This window comes from Gastrolobium bilobum, unplaced genomic scaffold, assembly GCF_033153095.1.
Source record: "Gastrolobium bilobum isolate Gb01-03AN ecotype WA unplaced genomic scaffold, APGP_CSIRO_Gbil_v1 utg53380, whole genome shotgun sequence".
Classification (NCBI taxonomy): domain Eukaryota; kingdom Viridiplantae; phylum Streptophyta; class Magnoliopsida; order Fabales; family Fabaceae; genus Gastrolobium; species Gastrolobium bilobum.
In genome coordinates this window covers 323,193-342,500 of record NW_026897886.1, presented here as the reverse complement: position 1 = coordinate 342,500, position 19,308 = coordinate 323,193, and the positions used below count along the sequence as shown (strand labels likewise).

At 44.7% G+C, this 19,308-nt stretch overlaps 1 protein-coding gene and 2 pseudogenes across 1 annotated transcript; all 3 read left to right on the top strand.

Moving 5' to 3' along the window:
* The window catches only part of LOC133311171 (sucrose synthase-like), a 786-nt pseudogene extending 143 nt beyond the window's left edge, over positions 1-643 (top strand).
* A 12,902-nt stretch (positions 644-13,545) lies between these two features.
* LOC133311170 (photosystem II CP47 reaction center protein-like) lies at positions 13,546-14,268 on the top strand (annotated as a pseudogene).
* Positions 14,269-14,348: 80 nt separating this feature from the next.
* LOC133311153 (NADH-ubiquinone oxidoreductase chain 6) lies at positions 14,349-15,115 on the top strand. Its single transcript, XM_061512172.1, has one exon. The coding sequence runs from the start codon at positions 14,498-14,500 to the stop codon at positions 15,113-15,115; it is 618 nt and encodes a 205-aa protein (XP_061368156.1). The 5' UTR covers positions 14,349-14,497.
* Positions 15,116-19,308: the final 4,193 nt, after the last annotated feature.

Genomic DNA, 19,308 nt, shown 5'->3' with positions numbered 1-19,308 from the left:
CACAGTGCACCATCGCTCATGCTCTTGATAAAACAAAGTACCAAGATTCTGACATCTACTGGAAAAGGTTGGAGGAGTTTTCCTGCCAATTAACTGCTGATCTCATTGCCATGAATCATACAGATTTCATCATCGCCAGCACCTTTCAGGAAATAGCTGGAAGCACGGACAAGACGAGAGTCACAATGCTTTCACTCTTACTGGGCTCTACCGAGTTGTTCATGGGATTGATGTTTTTGATCCCAAGTGAAACATTTTTTCACCTGGTGCTGATACGAGTCTTGACTTCCCCTACACAGAGGAGAACAGGAGGTTGACTTACTTCCATCCTTAGATTAAGGAGCTCCTTTACAGCCATGTTGAGAACAAAGAACACTGATGTGTGCTAAAGGACCGGAGCAAGCCGATCTTCTTCACAATGGCAAGGTTGGACCGTGTGAAGAACTTGACTGGACTCGTTGAATGGTATGGCAAGAATGCTCGTCTCCGGGAGCTGGTTCACCTTGTTGTGGTTGGTGGTGATCGGAGGAAGGAGTAGAAAGACTTGGAAGAGCAAGCAGAGATGAATAAGATGTAAGGCCTTATTGATAAAGACAACTTTCATGGTCAGTTCAGGTATCTTTCTTCTTTCAACTGCTATTGACTTCCCTTGCCCTTGGATGGTAGGCCAGGGAAGAAATGCCATCGGTCAGTCCGAGTGGGAGTCTTTTCCGATGTCAAAAATTCTCTGGAAACTTTGATTGGTAGGCGGGCCTTCCTTTCTGAACTTGCTGCTTGTTTCATTGATGAGCTTTGTTTCAGACTGACTGCTTCAGTAAATAAATAAGATTCATAATAAGACCTTAAGATATAGTAGGATATAAAGGAGATACCTTCCGATCAGGCCTCATCCCATGAGTCCTTCTCTAAGGACATAGAAGAAAGGAAGAAGGAATAAGGAAAAGACATAGCTAGACCTATTATTGCTTTCAGAGAGTTAAGGGATTCCGTTCGGGTACCTTCCCAAGGTTCCCTCACTCAAGATACTTAAGCTAACATCTTTTTCTTTGTTACTGACTTACTAGACCTACTTACTGACCTAGTATAATACCCTCCCTCCGGGTATATCACACTTCGGTTACATATCCCTTCTGAGGCTATAGAGGGAGTACGCTACGTTCAGGCCTCATCCCATGAGTCCTTCTCTCCACTCACTAACTAAGAAAGTGAAGTAAGCAAGTAAGAAAGATCTTTCCCAGTCTGCATCATGTGCCCACCAACACTGCTCCATCTTGCTGCTCTAATGGCTTTCAAAATAGAAACCATAGAATAAGTGGTAGCTAGCCTACAGGGAAAAAGAAGGTATAAAGAGATTGCATTTCAATCGATTACGTGCGTACCGGACCAATTCATCTTCACTCACGGAAAGCACACCTTTCACTTCGTACCAGCCTTCGAGCTAATTAAAGATCCAGTTAGAGCTTGGGTACTTGCTTACTTCTATGAGTAAGGAAGTGAGAGACTGAAGCAAATCTTCTGTTGTGGAAGGAAGGCAGGGAGAGTAGGACTAGGTCAAGTAAGATCTTAGACTAGTCTCCAAAGGTCTTTTGCGCCCATATCCCTAGCGAGGCTGAGGTGATCTCTACCCGAGTCTTCTGTGTTCCTGGAGCTACAAAGGCTTTTTTGGTGAATTTGGCTTTCCCTTTCTCCCTCTTTCTCTTGTTGTTAAATTCAGGCTGGGTAGCTCCTAAATGAAAGGAAGTTCGCTTCTAGTAAGTTGAATATGTCTCGGTCCCTCAAATAGAAATATAAATACCTCGCCGGAAACTACTTCAAAGCAAGCCCTCAATGTCAAAATGACAAAACAGTAAAGGGCCGTCACGCACGATCATGACAAAGGGTCACTGACTATCATGCGATATCAATCAATACGGCCAAAAAAGAAGCTATGATGGAAGGAAGAAGTTGACCTTGACTATATGATAATCTGAATGAATCTCAAGTGTGACAGTAACTACTATCGAACCTCGAAGGGAGACATCGTAGACAAGAAGGAAAAGGATTCTATATAGCTATCGCCCCTCTAGGCTAGCGTGGTTACGCCTCACCACTTGGCGTTTTCTTTGCCAACATGTCCTGTAGGTTCACATGGGTAACCAAAGACTAAGAAGGATATACTAGAACTTTCCTAGCATCCCGATGTTTTGCTGATAACTCAGTCTCTGAAATAAGCACGCCCCTGAATACCTCATGAAACCGTGCACCAAGCTCAAACCAAGCCATCAACTAATCCGAACTCGAAAAACTGCTCTGTAGCTGCTGAACGTAGCCAACAAGTAGGACAAGTCTCAACTAGCCCACAAGAAGGTAGCCAACAACATAGATTTGGCACGGCCAAACCACCAAATGAGAATGAATCGGCAGCTTCCGATGTTAGAATCTCTATTGGTAGAAGGTAGGATCCACCTGGGGCAATAGACTAGAAATGCTCTTTACCTTTATTCGATATCTGTGGATAGCTAGTGCTTGGTAACCGCACTCTTTTTCCAAGAGTAGAGGCGGGGATGGAAAGACAGAACGACTCCAACCGCTCTGACCACCCGTCGGGGGTTGGCACTGAAACTTGGATTAGGGTTTAGGTTTGTCTTGCCATCTCTCTCGATTGGTTTATCGAGGAATCCATTACGCTACGTAATAAGGGAATCGGCCTCCCTAGAATATAGGTTTGCCAGAAAGACCGATTAGCCAAGAGTGCACCCCCTTGTCTTTTCTTTTCGGCGGATCAGCTACGAAACCATATTTGTTCCGGATAGGTCTTTCTTAGGCTGATTTCTGGTGAATGAGCCGGGTGATTCCCTTGCCCTTGACAAAAGCACAAGTTGTAACGAGTCTTTCAACTCATGATATGCTTTCTAATAGACGCTATTTTGAGTTGAGTGAAGGGCTTTGGTTGGGTCTAGAGAGAGTGAGTGTGATTTTCACACTGAATCATTCAATTCGAAAGGGGTTTACAGAGTTCCAACAAAAGAAATAGCGAAATAGAAGTTCCATTCCGCTCGTTGTGGCCTTGACACAGCGTTAAAGGGAAATACATGGGTATAGAACCAGAATAAAGGACTGGAAGAAAGGCGTAATCCAATCCTCCTTAAATAGGAATTCGATGAACATCCCACACTCTTTCAGATGAATAAGATGCCAATGAAGCATCTGTAGAAGTATAAGGATAGTTTTGAAATCGATATACGAGTGGTTTTTTTACATAAGAAAATGAACATGATGATCAGTCCGTCCAACCTATTTACTTGGAAGTAGAACGAGATGATCCATTGAGGGGAGGGCGGTGGGAAGGAGGGAACAGTAGAGGCGCTACTTTGACAACGCTGTTTTCTTGCAGCATTTTCAATCGATGCCTACCTCTGGGCAGGAGGTGTCCTAATTTCCTTCGCTAGCTACTTGCTTTGCTACCGGGGAATCACTCACAAAGAATGTAAGCGTCCTACCGCTCCTCTGCTATTAGGCGTCGTTCGGTGGCCAACCTAAGGCCTGAAACAGAGGATTTTCAATGGCAAAGACCAGGGATTAAACCAGCAGCAGCTTCTCCACTGTCGGGAATGCCAACTATGCCTGATCGGATCACAAGAGTCATCCATCGTATATAATGTCGATGCCCCTACCTCCTCATCATCAGATTCACCCATCCGTAAAAGGAAGGAGGATTATTAGAGTCGTTCTGGCATTTCTCTTATCTATGTGAGATAATACTACAAAGTTCTTTTTGAAAGCCCTTTCTCTTTTACGTACCAATGGTTTCTTGGGGATCAAATGGAAGTCCCAGTCAAATTCTGTACAATTGTTGTATATTCCCCAGCCCCTCCAGCTTTACTCCTAGCTTGCCTGGGGAGGTCTAACTCTTCCCCATCTGGCCTAAGGCCTGACCTGACTAGCAGGGAGTTTCATAGGGCTAGGAATCCACTGAATAGCTAGTAACATAGATTGTGTCTAACAAGCTAAGAATCTCCAGGTCGTAAGCCTTTATACCCAGCTCTAGCTTTTTCTAATTCTATATTTCTTTACTTCATTATATCATTCTCAGTTTCATTTCCTTCGAAAGATATGGCTTCTGGTTGTTGTGTCCGATAATATTAATAGTATCCGCGAATATTAATGATTCTACAGTGGCATAGCTCCAGACATGGGCTTCTTCCCTTCAAACTATGGGTAGCCGGATGTTTAGCAATAGGATACCCTTACTTAAGTATCTCCGCACTTGGGCATAGTATAGGTTTGCCACTTAATCCACTATCAATGTATCAATGGTGGTGGTCCTTCTGTGTAAAGTTAGCTAGTGTGGATTCGCGTAAAGCTGCCAAACAACCTATTGACAAGAGCCTATTCATTTCATTCTTGCTATTTCCGCACCCCTGTCCGGTTTTTTGAGAAAGAAAGTCGAGACATTCAGAAAGAGAGTTATGGCATTTCTAGGATTAGAATACGGTCCTATTGATTCAATCTTTATGCTTGGCACGGAACTCTTGTTTCGAGTGAAAGGGAGAGCAGTGGCCCGCACCGCATTCACAGGTAAATTTCCCTCTACGGGGCGGGGTGTGGAAAGCACTATAAGTTAGTTGACTTCTCGACTTCTTACCTGTATTCCTTCTCTGACTAGCCTAGCTTGAATATTTCTTTATAAAAGACTAACGGCAAAGATTTTCTACCTCCTGTAAGCTCGTTACGCTTAACGCCCACTTACTTAAAGACTCGTTGGTTCACGACTCTATAAATGAAAATATGAATTTGAGTCGTTACCTACAGAAGCAGTTGCCCTTCTCCGGATTTACCCGGTGAGGGTGGCGCTTGTGAGTCAAAGTTGACACTTTCCATGTATGGATCATACCTTTGTTTGGCATCCTGGGACAGTAGCCCCAGGTACTGATGAAGTGACTCCCGGGTAGAGAAAGAAAGTGCTGGCAGAAAGGAACTCTCAAAGCATGGGGTTTCGCCGGGCGAAGCTCCTATCCCCAAACAAAGGCTGTTGTCGGCATTTCCGTTCTTTGCATTTTAGCACTTTTACCTGACCCTTCGTCACTACTTTCTGATCATGTGGATGCCGCTCTTAGAGAATCCGCGAAAGGAAAGGACACTGTGAGGGAGATGGGTCCTAGCTACTTCTTTCATACCAATAAAGAGAAGAAGGGATGCTTGCTATCATTCCAGTGCCACTGTCCAATCCGTGAGTCCTCTTTATTGAATCTAATTCCCAAGCAAAGGATTAGAAGGTAAGGTGCCAAGTTCAAGGCAAAGCTTAGTCGGATTCTTCCCCTAGGTTAACTACCTTTAGCTTTCGATAAGACAGTTCAAGCAGAAGACTAACTTGAGGATGTCACGTGGAAGCTTTCCTAAATCCATTTGACCGGAGCCGGGATCAAAACTACTTATATATGTAAGGATATACCACCAAACAAACCTGTGAGCCTTCCCAAATTCAACAGATTCCACTATAGCAACTAAACTCTTCAGATCAGGAATCGCCTTTCTTATCTATTTTCTTTCACGCCCTGAGCCTGAGCTAACTCATTTATCTTTCGGTCTAGTCCAGTTCGGCGTAGCTCCAAGCGAAAACATCAAAGAATTATCTGAGTAGATCCATGTACTGTCAAATCTCTTTCATTTGAGAAGCTTGCACTTAGGAATACAGGGCGAGGATTGTCAACAGTCCCGAGATCCATTTACTTGACCTCGTCCTCTGTAGGGGGCACAGGCTCTACATCCTATTCTTGAACTGACTCTCGTCTCTTTGCTCTTTGTTTGACGGAGACAGAGTTTATAGACAATTGGAAGAGATCTGAAAGAAAGATCTCCAGAACTTTCGGCGTCAGACAAAGTTTTCGGCGCAGGGAGCGGAGTTGGCAGGTAGCCCAAGCCTATGTTTTCTGAGATCGACGTACTGGCCGGCTAGCCAAGCTTCCCTTTCTTCTTCACTTAGATGCGGCTCGAGGGGTACTTTTCTGCCTCGACCGTTCTTCACTTCAGCCCGACAGGCTCCTCAAGGTCATAGCCCATGTCCTTCGCTTCTTTGCAATCGGACTGTACTTTCTCTTTCTTATCTCACCATCGGTGACGATTCTTTCCAGCGTATAAGAAGACTTCCGGGCTACCCTGTGAAAGATGAGGAAAAAAACCTTCCATTGGGAGGACGAATGTCGCTCCATTAGGGTCCTCTGCCTGATAAGGTTGCTGTAATGCAGGAAGTGGCATCTTTACCGAGAGTTGAAGTAATTCCCCCAGCCCCAGTTTAGAGATTTCGTCAACGGGGTCATGCTCTTTGAGATAGCGTTGACCGTAAATCCCTTAGCTTTCGACTTTGGGATTCGGAGAGGTCTACGAACCTGTGCTTCGGCTTTCGCTGGCGGGCTTTCGTCATCCATCACTGTCTGGGCTGGGCCGTCGTTGTAAAGACGCGCATCCGTACAGACAGTATGCCTAGACTCCTTTAAAAAAGGGCTTCTTGTCGGCAAATACCCAGTTTATCCCTTCTCATCAACGTATTTGAAGCATTGATGAAGGGTGGAAGGTACCACGCTGTGGATCCAAGCAGGAAGTTTAGGAGGTGTCACCGTCAATCACGTAAGAAGTGACCTCAGTCTTCAGATCCCATGTTTGGCACACACAAGAGACGAATCTTGCGGCTCTTTGCGAGTCGGCATTGTACCCCGGAATAGTCACCTTGGTCTGACTTAGCCGGCTCGTAGGAATTCATTCCAAGATCGGCTAGGGCCCGCAGTGGCATCACGTTGATGGAGGCCCCAGGGTCGATCTCTACCCGCGGTAGCCTTCTTTCTTTCGCCGATGTCACCGGTGAGATAAAGAGGCCGCTTATGTATGCTTGCTTATTCCTGTCCAGCAAGATGTCTTCTGTCGAGAAGGTTATATCTGCACTCTGGACTTTCTTCATTGGTGCTTCCATGTACTCATCTTCGATGCTTTGAACTTCCACCCTGTTGACATGTAGGGCATACTTTTCTTTGCTTCCTTCCTACTACTAAGCTTTTAAAGTAAACTCCTATCTACGGTAGCTGACGCAGCAAGACCCAAGGAATCGGATACGGATCTTTTTCAGTCTCTTTCGCTGGGGCAAAGCAAAGAGGGAGGACTTTCGGAAGAAGGCGTCGTCCGCTGATGATCTTGAGGTTGGGAGGCAGGTCAGGGGGAGAACTAATGCTTGTGGATAGCCCGCGAATACTCCTTACTTAGGCTTTCCCCCCGGAAGAGCGGATGCTACTTACTAAGAGACTTCCGTTAGTGAGGAGGGAACTATAGGCTTTAGCCCAAAGACAGAGTCAGGGATTTCTTAACAATCTAGTCCCTCCTGAAATAAGACAAAGGGGGTGGAGTGAGCCTAGAGTAGAATAAGACTCCCTCTTATACTCTCAACTCATACCAGGGCAGGCAGGGAAAGACTTCGACTACCGATACCGAGCCGGGGTTGATGAAAGATCACAGGATAGATACCCTATGGTCTCTATGCCTGCTTCACTTCGTAGCATTAAGGGGACAGTGCAATGAGGGAAATCGACTAGGAACGCGATGTCTTCCCATAAAATGAAGAGTGGAGGGGACTTCGACTGCCTTCTTGTATCGGGTGAAGAGAAGGGGGTGGTAGGCTTAGTAGGGCTCGAACCTACAATATTACCGTTATGAGCGGTACGTTTCAACCTATTAAACTATAAGCCCCTACGGATCTCTACATGCAATTCGCTCACTTCGGGAAGAGTGGACGGAAAGAGGAGGCCTTTGCTCTATCTGCTTCTTCCTCTTCCCAGGAATGAACAATTGGATAAAAAAATGATTTTCTTCTTTGTTTTTATATATATTTGTATATATATATAATAAAATAAAGATTAAGCAAGCGGCCCTTTCGTGACTCAAACTGCCGGTACGCTTTCCGGCTCGCAACGACTCAAACGGGCGGGGGCTATCTATTTGCTTGCAATGCGGGCTGTTCGCCTTTCGGATTCGGAAAGGGTTCGCCTATTTGATTCAAAAGGCGCTACTAAACTACTCTAGTACAGCTAGTGTTAGTAGTACAACAGAATGCCGTTCACCCCGCAATCCCTTCTTCTTCAAGAGCTCCCTATTATCTAGCAGCCCCTTCTTTCACAGCTCCCTCTCAAGCACTTGCCATTGTCTGGAAATTTGCCTTGCCCCATTCTTCGAGGCGCATCAATTCCTTGCCTTTGCTCTCATTGCTGCTTGAAGTCCAGTCTTTTAAGTGAAATCCCAAAAATGGAAAGTCAGTAGTCATTGTCGGGATGGAAAGCTACTCTTCAACCACTTATTTAAGCGCTATGCACCTAAGCTCAGTCTTTCTGGCAGCTATCTTGCTAAACCTAGATTCTTGCTAAATAGTTCCTTTTTCTTCTCTCTTTATGCTCGAAATCGTACTCATTCGACATCTAATTTCATGGGCTGGGCATACCTTCTTTAGCTCATTTTTCTCTTTCTTTGACTTTGAGGAAGATCCCACGAATCGTCTTCTATCGACATCGTCTGCTTACTCTTATCGTACGCTCTTCTTACCCAACCCAAATCGTCTGGCTTTGTCCGCTCTCCCTTTCCTGGTGAAGGAGAGAGAGTTTTACAAGCTGATGCAGCTAATAAAGTCTCGTTGAAAGCAGGAACGAAGACTGTGACGACTATTTGAACTAGTTTCAAAGGCTTGATTGATTGACCCTTGGGAGTGAATCTGGCTAGGGCGCCCTCGTAAGGCGTAGGGTAGGGATTTGAAACCGGAGGCCTCTCCTCATCTAGTTCTTTCGTTACGCCGAGAAGAAGCAGAAAGAAGCTTGGAAGAAGAGATGGTCAATCTTCTCTTATCTTATGGGCGAGACTGCTAAAAAAGAGGCTCTTTAAAGCCAGAACGAGTCCTCTCTTGCGGGAGGGATAGGCGGGAAAGGGGGAGGAGGTCTTCAGTCACTCCGTTTTTGAATTGGGTCACGAATGGTATTCGATTTCTTTTAACAGCATAAAAGCATTCGAACTTGGGAGATGCGAAAAAGAAGAAGGTTCTTTTTTATATTCCTTCTTCAAGATAGTACGCACAGGTGATAACATCCCTAATCGAATGGCCTAGCTTTGCTTCTTCCTCTTTCTCTGCTTCGGTTTACCAAAGGGGGTGAGGTCGACCTTCTTTCGGTGGTACCTTTTCTGTCTAGCTCGTTCTCTTGGTCAAAAGCCACAACTACTCCTTAGTGGCCAAGAATAATAAGAATCGCCCGGGATGAGTGAGAGCTAAAAGAAAAGCCTAGCGGCAATTCCCGATCTTCTCTTGATAGAAAGATCATATCAACACCGAAGACAGATCGTAGTTACGAGAAGAAAGGTATGCCGGTTGATGGATGTAGTTCATTCTAGAAGTAGTTTGTTAACCGAATTGAATTGTTCGGTCGTGGTACTTTTGCTTGCTATTCAAACACATTGTCGAAAGGGGAAGATCGAATTAGCTCTGGTTCAAGAAGCCTAGCCTTCTTTCTTCGTAATTCTACTGAACGGGGTCGATCCACTTTACTATAAGTAAGTCAAATCGGAAGCCGTTTCAGGTGCATAAACAAAAAGGCGCCTTCGGATACAGAGGGGCTACTCTAGTCACTCAAAGTCCTAGCTAAGTAAGGAACAGACTCTCCAAACAGAAGTACGTACTGCGCGGCCGAGGAAGCATCCGAAGCATCTAAAGTAGAATGAATAATCCGAATCCGTTGAATAGGAAGCCTTTGATCCGCTTTCTGAGAGCGCTGAATCATTCGATTCGAAAAAGGTGGAAAAAAGGTCATAGCACCAGCACCTGAACGCTTACTCTTACTGCTTCAGGTTCACCTCTTTTCTTAGGATTGGCTGCCCTGAGGTTCTTGTTTGGAGTCATTTGTTTATCACAGAACAAGTCCCCCTCAGTCACTGCCATAGTTGACCCAGTATCAACCAACCCTTTCTTCCAGATCCTCGCTTCTATGGGCCAAATCACTCTCCTCGCTCGTTAAACTCGCACCTTGACTACACCCTTCTCGGCTTTGTTACCCAGACACTCATCCTGAGCAATCTCTTCCGGTTCAGCAGTGTCCAGCTCCCCCCCTTTGCCATTGTCACTACTGGTACCTGACCCCGTCGGCTCGACATTTTTGCAAACACCGACCCTTACTCAATAGGGCAATGAAAAGAGGAGAACGAGGACAGCTGACTACCGCTAAAAGTCAGACTACGAGTACACATTGTATGATTGAAAACTGCCGCTGCGTACTACCCGGTGCTTGCAGGTCTGACTGGTGTCTTCTCTCCAACAGCTGCTTCAATCAATGTGAAGTCTGACTACTCGGCTTGCTTAACACAAGTGTGATTTAACCTTCACGGACCACTTCACTACCCAGCGAGCTCCGGCAAGAAAACAACAAGCAAGGGATTCCTCTAACGAACTCCTTTCAGGGCGCTAAGGCTAGTCTCGAAAAAGATAGATAGCTCTCTTTTGCTCAATGACTTCAGGTATTCCGAAATGCAGGGAAAAAAAAAGGGGGCTTTAGCGCTCGTACGGTAGTCAAGTCAAAATCTCCTTCACTCGGTAGCTTCTTTAACTACATTCGTTCTCCTATACTATGAGGGAAAGTAAGCATCAAACTCAAAGAACAGCTTACATAGGTAATGGGAAGACGCTAACTCCAGCTCTGAGACAAGAACTGTCTATCCGGCTTGCTTTGCTGCTACTTACTCTGTCTTCGCCGGGTAAGCGCTGTCTGTTCTGCTCCACTAAAGGATAAAATAACTCACCAAAAGCAAAGAAAGCAAGGAGGGAGCTCATGCCCGGCTAAATGATTTAATTGAGTTCCCGGCTCGTGGCTTTAAAGAAGAAAGTTCAAGGGAAGCGGGGATTTTCACTCTTTCGAGATCGAAGAATAGCCAAAGCAAAGCAGAAAACAAATCAAAATAAGTAGCCAACCTAGATGAATCTGGTCTCTCAGTGACTTCCTTCGTATAAGCTGGTAAGGCGGATACAGAGGCAGGCCAATCCCTAGCATGAGTTTTCCAATCAAAGAAAGCAGCTAAAAAGAGCGCATCTACAAGAGAGATCTAAAGTAGAGCAAATCACTAACCTAAGTTGATAAAGGAGCATGCCGATTACAATAGCATGTAAACGGTCAGGTGAACACCATCCGAACAGTGACCGAATTGGAATGCAGACTCGGTGATTAGACAGAGATTACTCTTACCCTGGCCCAACAGACTCCATTCTATAAACGTCAACGTCGAAAGTAGGGAAGATCCATGCCACACTAAGAAACCAGTCGCCAATGACCGAAGATAAGTCAGAAGAGAAAGGAACGTGTGATTCCCTATTAAGAGGTTGCGCACTACAGATTGTTGGGGAGAGTACGAGAGAAGAACAGACCAGAAAGAAAGAACAAGTCCTATGAGGAAGGCGTTATTAGAACAAGGTCGATATATAGTATAACAGCGGCCAAGTCCACCTAACGAGATCAAATCCATTCTCATCCCAAAAAGGGCCAACAAGGGGGGATTCCACTTGACTTTTCAAGTTTTGACAAGCCAGCAGGAATTTAGGTCTAAAAGCATCTTTATAGTTCCAACACGAAAATTCCATTCCACGCCCAAAAAGAAACAAGATAACAAAAACATCTTCATTACATAGACTCAACCCTCGGGGCTTCGTTTACCTCCATGTCAGTATCTGAAATTAGAGTTTTCGTCAACAGCCTCATCACCTGGGCTTCCGCTTTCTTCATAGAGAGAGGTGATAGTTTAGCATCTTTATGTTGCCTGACTCCTAAGGCTTTCGAGGTTTTCAACACCGAGCAATTCCTAGCATTTTTACCTGGGTGCTTAGACTTCTGACTCTCATTTTCCTGATGAGAACGTCGATTAATCCCAACTAACTGGTTATCCAGTACCTCTGACTGGACTTGGTTAGCCTAATAAGGAGGTTCAGAAGGTGGTAAAGAGTTGGAAACCTGTTTTGTACCTGGTTTACGTTTGGAAGCCTGGCTTAGGTTACCACAAAGACCTTTATCTTCAGCTTGACTTGACCAACATCCATAATCTTAAACCCCACTTCGTCATTCAATGGCACAAGATCCAGGAGATCTTCTTCATGGCTTTGAATACAGATGAAAGCATTCTGTATAAATTGTGCAATTGTAGCTGGGCTAGGAATTAGTAAGTGGAAAGACCTTGCAAATGCCTTTTTGACACTAGAATAGGCAGCTAGGAAGGAGGACTCTGAAGCCGATTATCCCATTGTAGAAGGAAGATGGACAGAAGGAGCTGCACATTCAGAATGGCAAGACATTGAAAGAAGGGGTTCGGCACGAATGCCCTGTTGAGGAAGAGAAGGGCTTTGATCCATATTGTCTGCAGGAAGGAAAGGCAGGTGAACAAGCTGCTGTTGCGAAGAGGCAATCCGCCTTGCACAAATAAGGTAGAGGCGCTGTAAGCCCATATATGGATATAGGGAGAGTCGCATTCTCAGTCTTTGTCAAAAGCCGCTGGAGATGGTTCGAAGCCGATGTCATTCTAGGAATCCCGATTTGATTGAAGGGATAAAGAAAAGAAAACAAAAGAAAGATATGGTAGACCTAGTAAAGTTATGATATGAGGTCTACCCAATGCTATATGGAGAGGGTCATAATATATAGAGATAAAGATCATGAGCTGTCCTTTAATAAAACCTGTTGTTGCTCCTCTTTTTGCTAACTTATTTCTTCACCGATTATGAGACTAGAACGAACGTGCTTGCTGCGCACTCGCTTGGGCTGCTCACAGACTCAGGCAGTATATGTATGCTTTACCATACGTTTTATACAACTCGATTTTAGTCATACAAATATAGGTTAAGAAGGTTTCCTTCATTTTCAGATAGATTCTGTAAGTGATTCAAAAAAGAATCTAGTTTTTCCTGGTAAAATGGGTAGAGGCAGGTGAGATCGATGAAGTGGGTTTAATGGAAATATATAGGATATTTAAATCCAAAAGCCGTTAAGGATATGGCTAAAGCAACGGCATTCTAGTTTAGGTCGGTGGGAAAGCCACAGTAGAAAGCAGCTTTCAAGTCTCGTCGGTTCTATTTCGCTTTTAACCCGAAGAAGCAAGGTCCAAGAATTCCTATCCATCTTCCTTACCTAAAAAAAATATGTGGAGAGCTACGAGCACGAGCATTTTCTTTTGTTGACCACCCCAATGGCACCAGCATCTGACCAATATAATGGCGTGCGGCAGCCTCGTATTGACCAGCTGCTAGTACGTCGTTCAAGATGCCATTTGTCACGGTGATTGGCCGGTACAACGAAATGCAAGAAGCTCTCATTCATTTATCGTACTTTCCCAAAACAATGGATTTTGGTAGGAGGTGTACAAAAAAAGGATGTCTCGCTCATCCTAGACAACCACCTTGACGACCTTGACATCGAAAAACGAGGTCGACAGGTCCAGAAATGGCTGAAAGAGTTGGGGGATGATGAGAGTGAGTTCTGGGTGATGATCATCCATGAGATCCTCCAACTACACTCGTAAACCCCACCCCAACGTCTGTACAAAGGATTGCGTATGGGAAATATTGAAACCGTCCTTTCCAGCAGTATCGCTGCTGTCTTTTTTGCAGCTTTTGTTGTTGCTGGAACTATGTGGTATGGTTCAGCAACTACCCCAATTGAATTATTTGGTCCCACTCGTTATCAATGGGATCAGGGATATTTCCAGCAAGAAATATATCGAAGAGTTGGTGCTGGGCTAGTCGAAAATCAAAGTTTATCAGAAGCTTGGTCTAAAATTCCTGAAAAATGAGCTTTTTATGATTACATCGGCAATAATCCGGCAAAAGGGGGATTGTTTAGAGCGGGCTCAATGGACAATGGAGATGGAATAGCCGTGGGTTGGTTAGGACATCCTATTTTTCGAGATAAAGAGGGACGTGAACTTTTTGTACGTCGTATGCCTACCTTTTTTGAAACATTTCCGGTTGTTTTGGTAGACGGAGACGGAATTGTTCGAGCCGATGTTCCTTTTCGAAGGGCAGAATCGAAGTATAGTGTTGAACAAGTAGGTGTAACCGTTGAGTTTTATGGCGGCGAACTCAATGGAGTCGGTTATAGTGATCCCACTACTGTGAAAAAATATGCTAGACGCGCTCAATTAGGTGAAATTTTTGAATTAGATCGTGCTACTTTGAAATCGGATGGTGTTTTTCGTATCACGGATCTTGGTTCGCGCTTTATCGGAAATAATTTAATGAAGTAAGTGGTCTCCCTACTGGACTGGCGACATAGCTAAAACCAGAGGCTGACCAAAGAGATACAGGAATGGGCATTTTAGAATAGCCCTTACTGTGGATATAAGTCACTTAGTGCATGTAAGGCTTGGAATAAGAAAATGAAATACGAACAACCGCGCTGGTCGTAATAGATCGACTTTCATGCTAGTTCTTGCTCCAGCATGAAAGTTCCATTTCAGGGAAGGACGACGTACCATGATACTTTCTGTTTTGTCGAGCCCTGCTTTGGTCTCTGGTTTGATGGTTGCACGTGCTAAAAATCCGGTACATTCCGTTTTGTTTCCCATCCCAGTCTTTCGCGACACTTCAGGTTTACTTCTTTTGTTAGGTCTCGACTTCTCCGCTATGATCTTCCCAGTAGTTCATATAGGAGCTATAGCCGTTTCATTCCTATTCGTTGTTATGATGTTCCATATTCAAATAGCTGAGATTCACGAAGAAGTCTTGCGCTATTTACCAGTGAGTGGTATTATTGGACTGATCCTTTGGTGGGAAATGTTCTTCATTTTAGATAATGAAACCATTCCATTACTACCAACCCAAAGAAAGACGACCTCTCTTAGATATACGGTTTATGCCGGAAAGGTACGAAGTTGGACTAATTTGGAAACATTGGGCAATTTACTTTATACCTACTATTTCGTCTGGTTTTTGGTTCCTAGTCTAATTTTATTAGTTGCCATGATTGGGGCTATAGTACTGACTATGCATAGGACTACTCAGGTAAAAAGACAGGATGTTTTCCGACGAAATGCTATTGATTTTAGGAGGACTATAATTAGGAGGACGACAGACCCACTCACGATCGACTAAAAGGAAAGTCGCCCGGAGATATTGGTTCAAATCCAATTCGTGAGAAGAGTCAAAGCGAGATAGGCCTATATGCCGGAGGCTCTATCATACATCAATTATAAGTTCAAGACGGGCATCCCCATAAAGTCGTTCCTTTCCCAACTATAGCTGAACTTGCCCGAAGGAAATGTTGGATCTTCTTGCCGGGAAAGAGTTTGGTTACCAAGTTCAGTTACCATAAGCGGAAGTGCAACCCTTATATCTCCTATATATAGGATAGAATGTCAGTTTAAAATCCATTTTGGTAGATAGTATGGCTTGATAATGTCAAGTTAAGGCTATCGCGAAGTAAACACAGAATTTGTCTCAGCCTTGACTATGGAATCAGATTTCCTTTTTCAAGAAGAAAGTCAGTTCTTTCATACTAGCTATTTTTAGCCGCCCTATTTAAATGAAATGAAATGAAAGGGCTAGAAGAGGTGAAATTCCTTTCTCTGGGTTGGGATTTCTCATAGCGGTGCTGTAGGCCGGGGCTTTCCCCTTCGGATAAGAAAGCACGAACCATAGATAGAAAAAGAAAAATTAGAATGAGGATTTCAATTCCCCTCTACATCCCCTCGGTCAAATGTGGTTCTAGTGATTAGGAGGGATTTGATCTCAGGCGCTAAAGCCTTTCTTTGAACCTTAGACTCATCTCTCAATCCACTTCATGTACGTGTTGAATTTTATCCGGATTCAAAACCAAATAAAAAGACGTCCCGATCGATAAAGAGAAACATAAAGAAGCGCGGCAAAAGGCTCTACAAATACTCACTAATTAGATAGGATAGGCCCAATCACTATTCAATCCTGGAAGCAAGCATTCCGGCCAGTAAGACAACCAAAACTATGCTTCCCAAAAAGACTGCAACGTTCGGATTACTTGACTCCTGCTCACCAGCACTATGACTACTGCTTGCTTCAATAACTCCCGAACCATCATAGATAGCAAAAGTCATGTCACTCCCGCTCGGCGAATCAATCGCAAGTCCCAACCCAGAGAAATCAAAAGGAAAAAGAGGCAGAGTGAAAGGAAAGGCGGATTGACTAATTGGTTGAATAAGTTCCGGAGGGGAGGTTAACAGAAGGCATGTTCCCATCCATAAGCAAGGAATTAAAAGGCCCATACTACTAACGACTGTGGTTGGGGGGAAGATGTAGGAATCGAAAAAGTCTTCATCTTCCTAAATAAATGGAATTCCGGGCTTAGGTCCCCGCGCAGGGGTGATCTTTCTCAGACCTCTCTCCGGAGACCGTAATAAAGAGTCTTTGCTTACATTATAAACGCGCTTCACTCCTTAAAAAGAGTTAAGAATGAAAATAGGATTCATTACTTCACTGCCACGAACGTTAAAGAATCTTCCCTCTAACTTTCTTTCCACGAAATTCTGACTACGAAAGGGCAGTTTTTCAAAGACAGAGAAGGAAAGAACTAAAACAACAAGAAGATAGACTTTTCCATCGTAAAGTGAACCAAGAACGGAAGTAACTTCACTGGCTGAGCTGACAGGCTGATAGGATTGACTTTACTCGCTCAAAGGCAAATCGCCAACCAACAGAGATAGAAGTCAATTCCGCCCTTTAGGGGCCAGTCACTCGATCTAAGAAATATAGGCCCTCAACCAACTCCTCCTAAAGTCTTTGATATTCCCTGCGAATAACCTGGCCTGGATGCACTCCTGCTGGGCTTGAACCCTACTATTCAAGTCATCTACATAGGCTTGAAGGATCTAGCTTCTTTCTCATTAAACCGGGCGGTCGCGTTTAGATAAGTTTTTAAGGCCATGTTTTCACTTTTCTTTCAACTCCGCTTGGCGATCGCTCATGGCTAATATAGGTAGGTCCAGAGCTAGCTAGTGTTAAGAAGTCACTTAAGAGATTGAATATGGGTCCTATTAGAATAGGCCGTAGCCGCAAAGAGATAGAGATTCGCATTGCGGGAAGGGAACCATAGCAGCTGAGAAAGGCTGCTGGTGGAGCCGGAGAAGAACCGGGCTAAGGGCTGGGGCCTTCACTAAGTACTAAAGCTGCTGGAGCGACTGCCTTCGTTGATTTCCCACGAAGGAATCGTAATCTCGCTACTTCCCCTTTCTGTCCTAAGCGGGGGAGAAGGATGAAAAACCTTGTGTGAAGGAAAGGCTGTCAAAGTCGTTGACCATTAATCCGGTTGAAGGACAAATGGACAGTGAATCAACAGAATCGAGTTGTTTGCAGGATAAGGATTCGGCAGTCGAGACATCTATATCTATTTCATTATAAGAAAGAGAGGAAAGGATGCAAGCAAGGAAGCACTAACCTATACCTATACGACTGCTATTCTTATTGATATTGATCAATGCGGGCTAAGGACGTTAAATGCATGCTAGGGTGGAGATTCTCTGTTTCAGAAAGCGTATGTCTTCACTCTAAACACCGTACACGTACAGGTCTTAGTTCAGTCGCATCTCAAGAATCGATAGATGGAGGGCTTTTTATTTTAAGTAGGGCGCCCCCTCTTTTGGTTAAGAGGCATCACTACCTTATTTGCAGGTTCGAATGAGCTAGCTTTATCTGCTTTCTGAGGTGTGAAAAGCCCTTCTCAAATCTCTCATCTCCTGGTCCTAGCAAGCATCGCATCGGAACCTGGTTCCGGTGGAGGAGAAGCTGCTCTTAGTTAGAGTAGGCTCCTACCCATCAATTGTTATGGCAGTCCAGTCAAGGTTGAGCAGTCTCTTTCACTGGGGCTATCAGAGGTTCCCTTACTTACTAAAGTTCTACAAGGTGTAATGTTCGGAGATCCGGGAATGAAAGACTGATTTCTAAGGATTTGGAGCCTCACCTCTTCCGTAAAGGCAGGTAGCATAGGTGTCCGTGGATTCTCGGCTAGGCGTCCATCCACTCTATCCGCATTATCCGTTGAAATACCATCCGAGGAGCTTCACGTGGCGGCCCTACATGGTATTTAAGAGAGGCCCTAAATCTTGTGTATGATTGGTCGACAAGGTCGATGAAAAGGGCCCTTGCTACTTATTGCTGTTGTGAAAATGCATCCAGGATAGTATCTGATCAGATCTCCATGCGATGCGGCATTCTGACGTTACGACAGGGCAACTTCGGGCAGAACCGTCAAATCCCCACCGGTTTGCAAGACCATTTTGTTTTGACCAATTCATTCCGGCACCCGGTCACAACGTCAAGCGCGTCATCTTTAACCTTTCGGAACTGGCGGGGTACTGGGCACATATGATGAGAAAGGGCACCGGGGCTGCTTTCGTGAGAATGCCGGATGACAGAGAGGGCAAGATGGTCTTGGAATATGTCCGATGGTGGACGTTTTCTGACTTATCGCAAGGAATCAACAAGCTGTTGACATTCAAAGAGCAGCAACTCTCTGATCAAGAAAGAGTTGGGAGTCGAAGTCCTCCTCCTCCTGAACCCACATACATATGGACCCATTTCCGAGCAGGGGCAGCCACCCAGATCATCGCAACATCGGAAAGGTCACCAGCCCGGGCAGAAGCAAACAAACCCGGACCATGAAAGGAAAGGGAGGTGAAGCACCCGTCATCCTGACCGTCCATTACCTTTGAAAGCAATCCTTACCTTCACGGACCCTAGTTTTAAGCAGCGCAGCACCAGAAAGAGTCAAAGGTACCACACGAACGGACTAAGCAACAGGGTCCGAAGGAGTAGTAGCGTCTGGTGTGGGAGCAAGGAGTAGTTAATGGAAGGACCATAAATATACAATAAACATTAAGAGCCTGACCACCGAAGCATTTTCATTACTTTCCACAGAAGAGAGCATAAACAAAATTCAATACACAAACAAAAACGACTAGTGGTATGTAAGTCTCTTCAAGAGTGAGCTTGCGCTGCCGTTCCACTTAGGTAAACACCATATCCCTCTATTCGGCTTAGGCGTATCGGGAGTGAACAAGCAGAGCAGAGATTCTTTCCGGGATGACAAGAGGAGACCATATTTATGAAATTGATTTAATTGGTCTTTCTCACCTTGGCCCTTTGCCTGTTAAATTTATTAATTGCTTTTCCCTCACTCCTTGAACAAGAGTTTACAGCTGACCCAGAGCTAGCCACACCTCCGAAAGAGTCAATCACTTGACACTTTCTTATTCACACCGAAGAGCTAGTGCACAACTAGTGCCCAATGAAGACCCAAGCAATGCATCGAGAAGGCG

Bases quoted from the DNA above. Each gene is read 5' to 3' on its own strand.
- LOC133311153 (XM_061512172.1), top strand. From the start codon at position 14,498: ATGATACTTTCTGTTTTGTCGAGCCCTGCTTTGGTCTCTGGTTTGATG.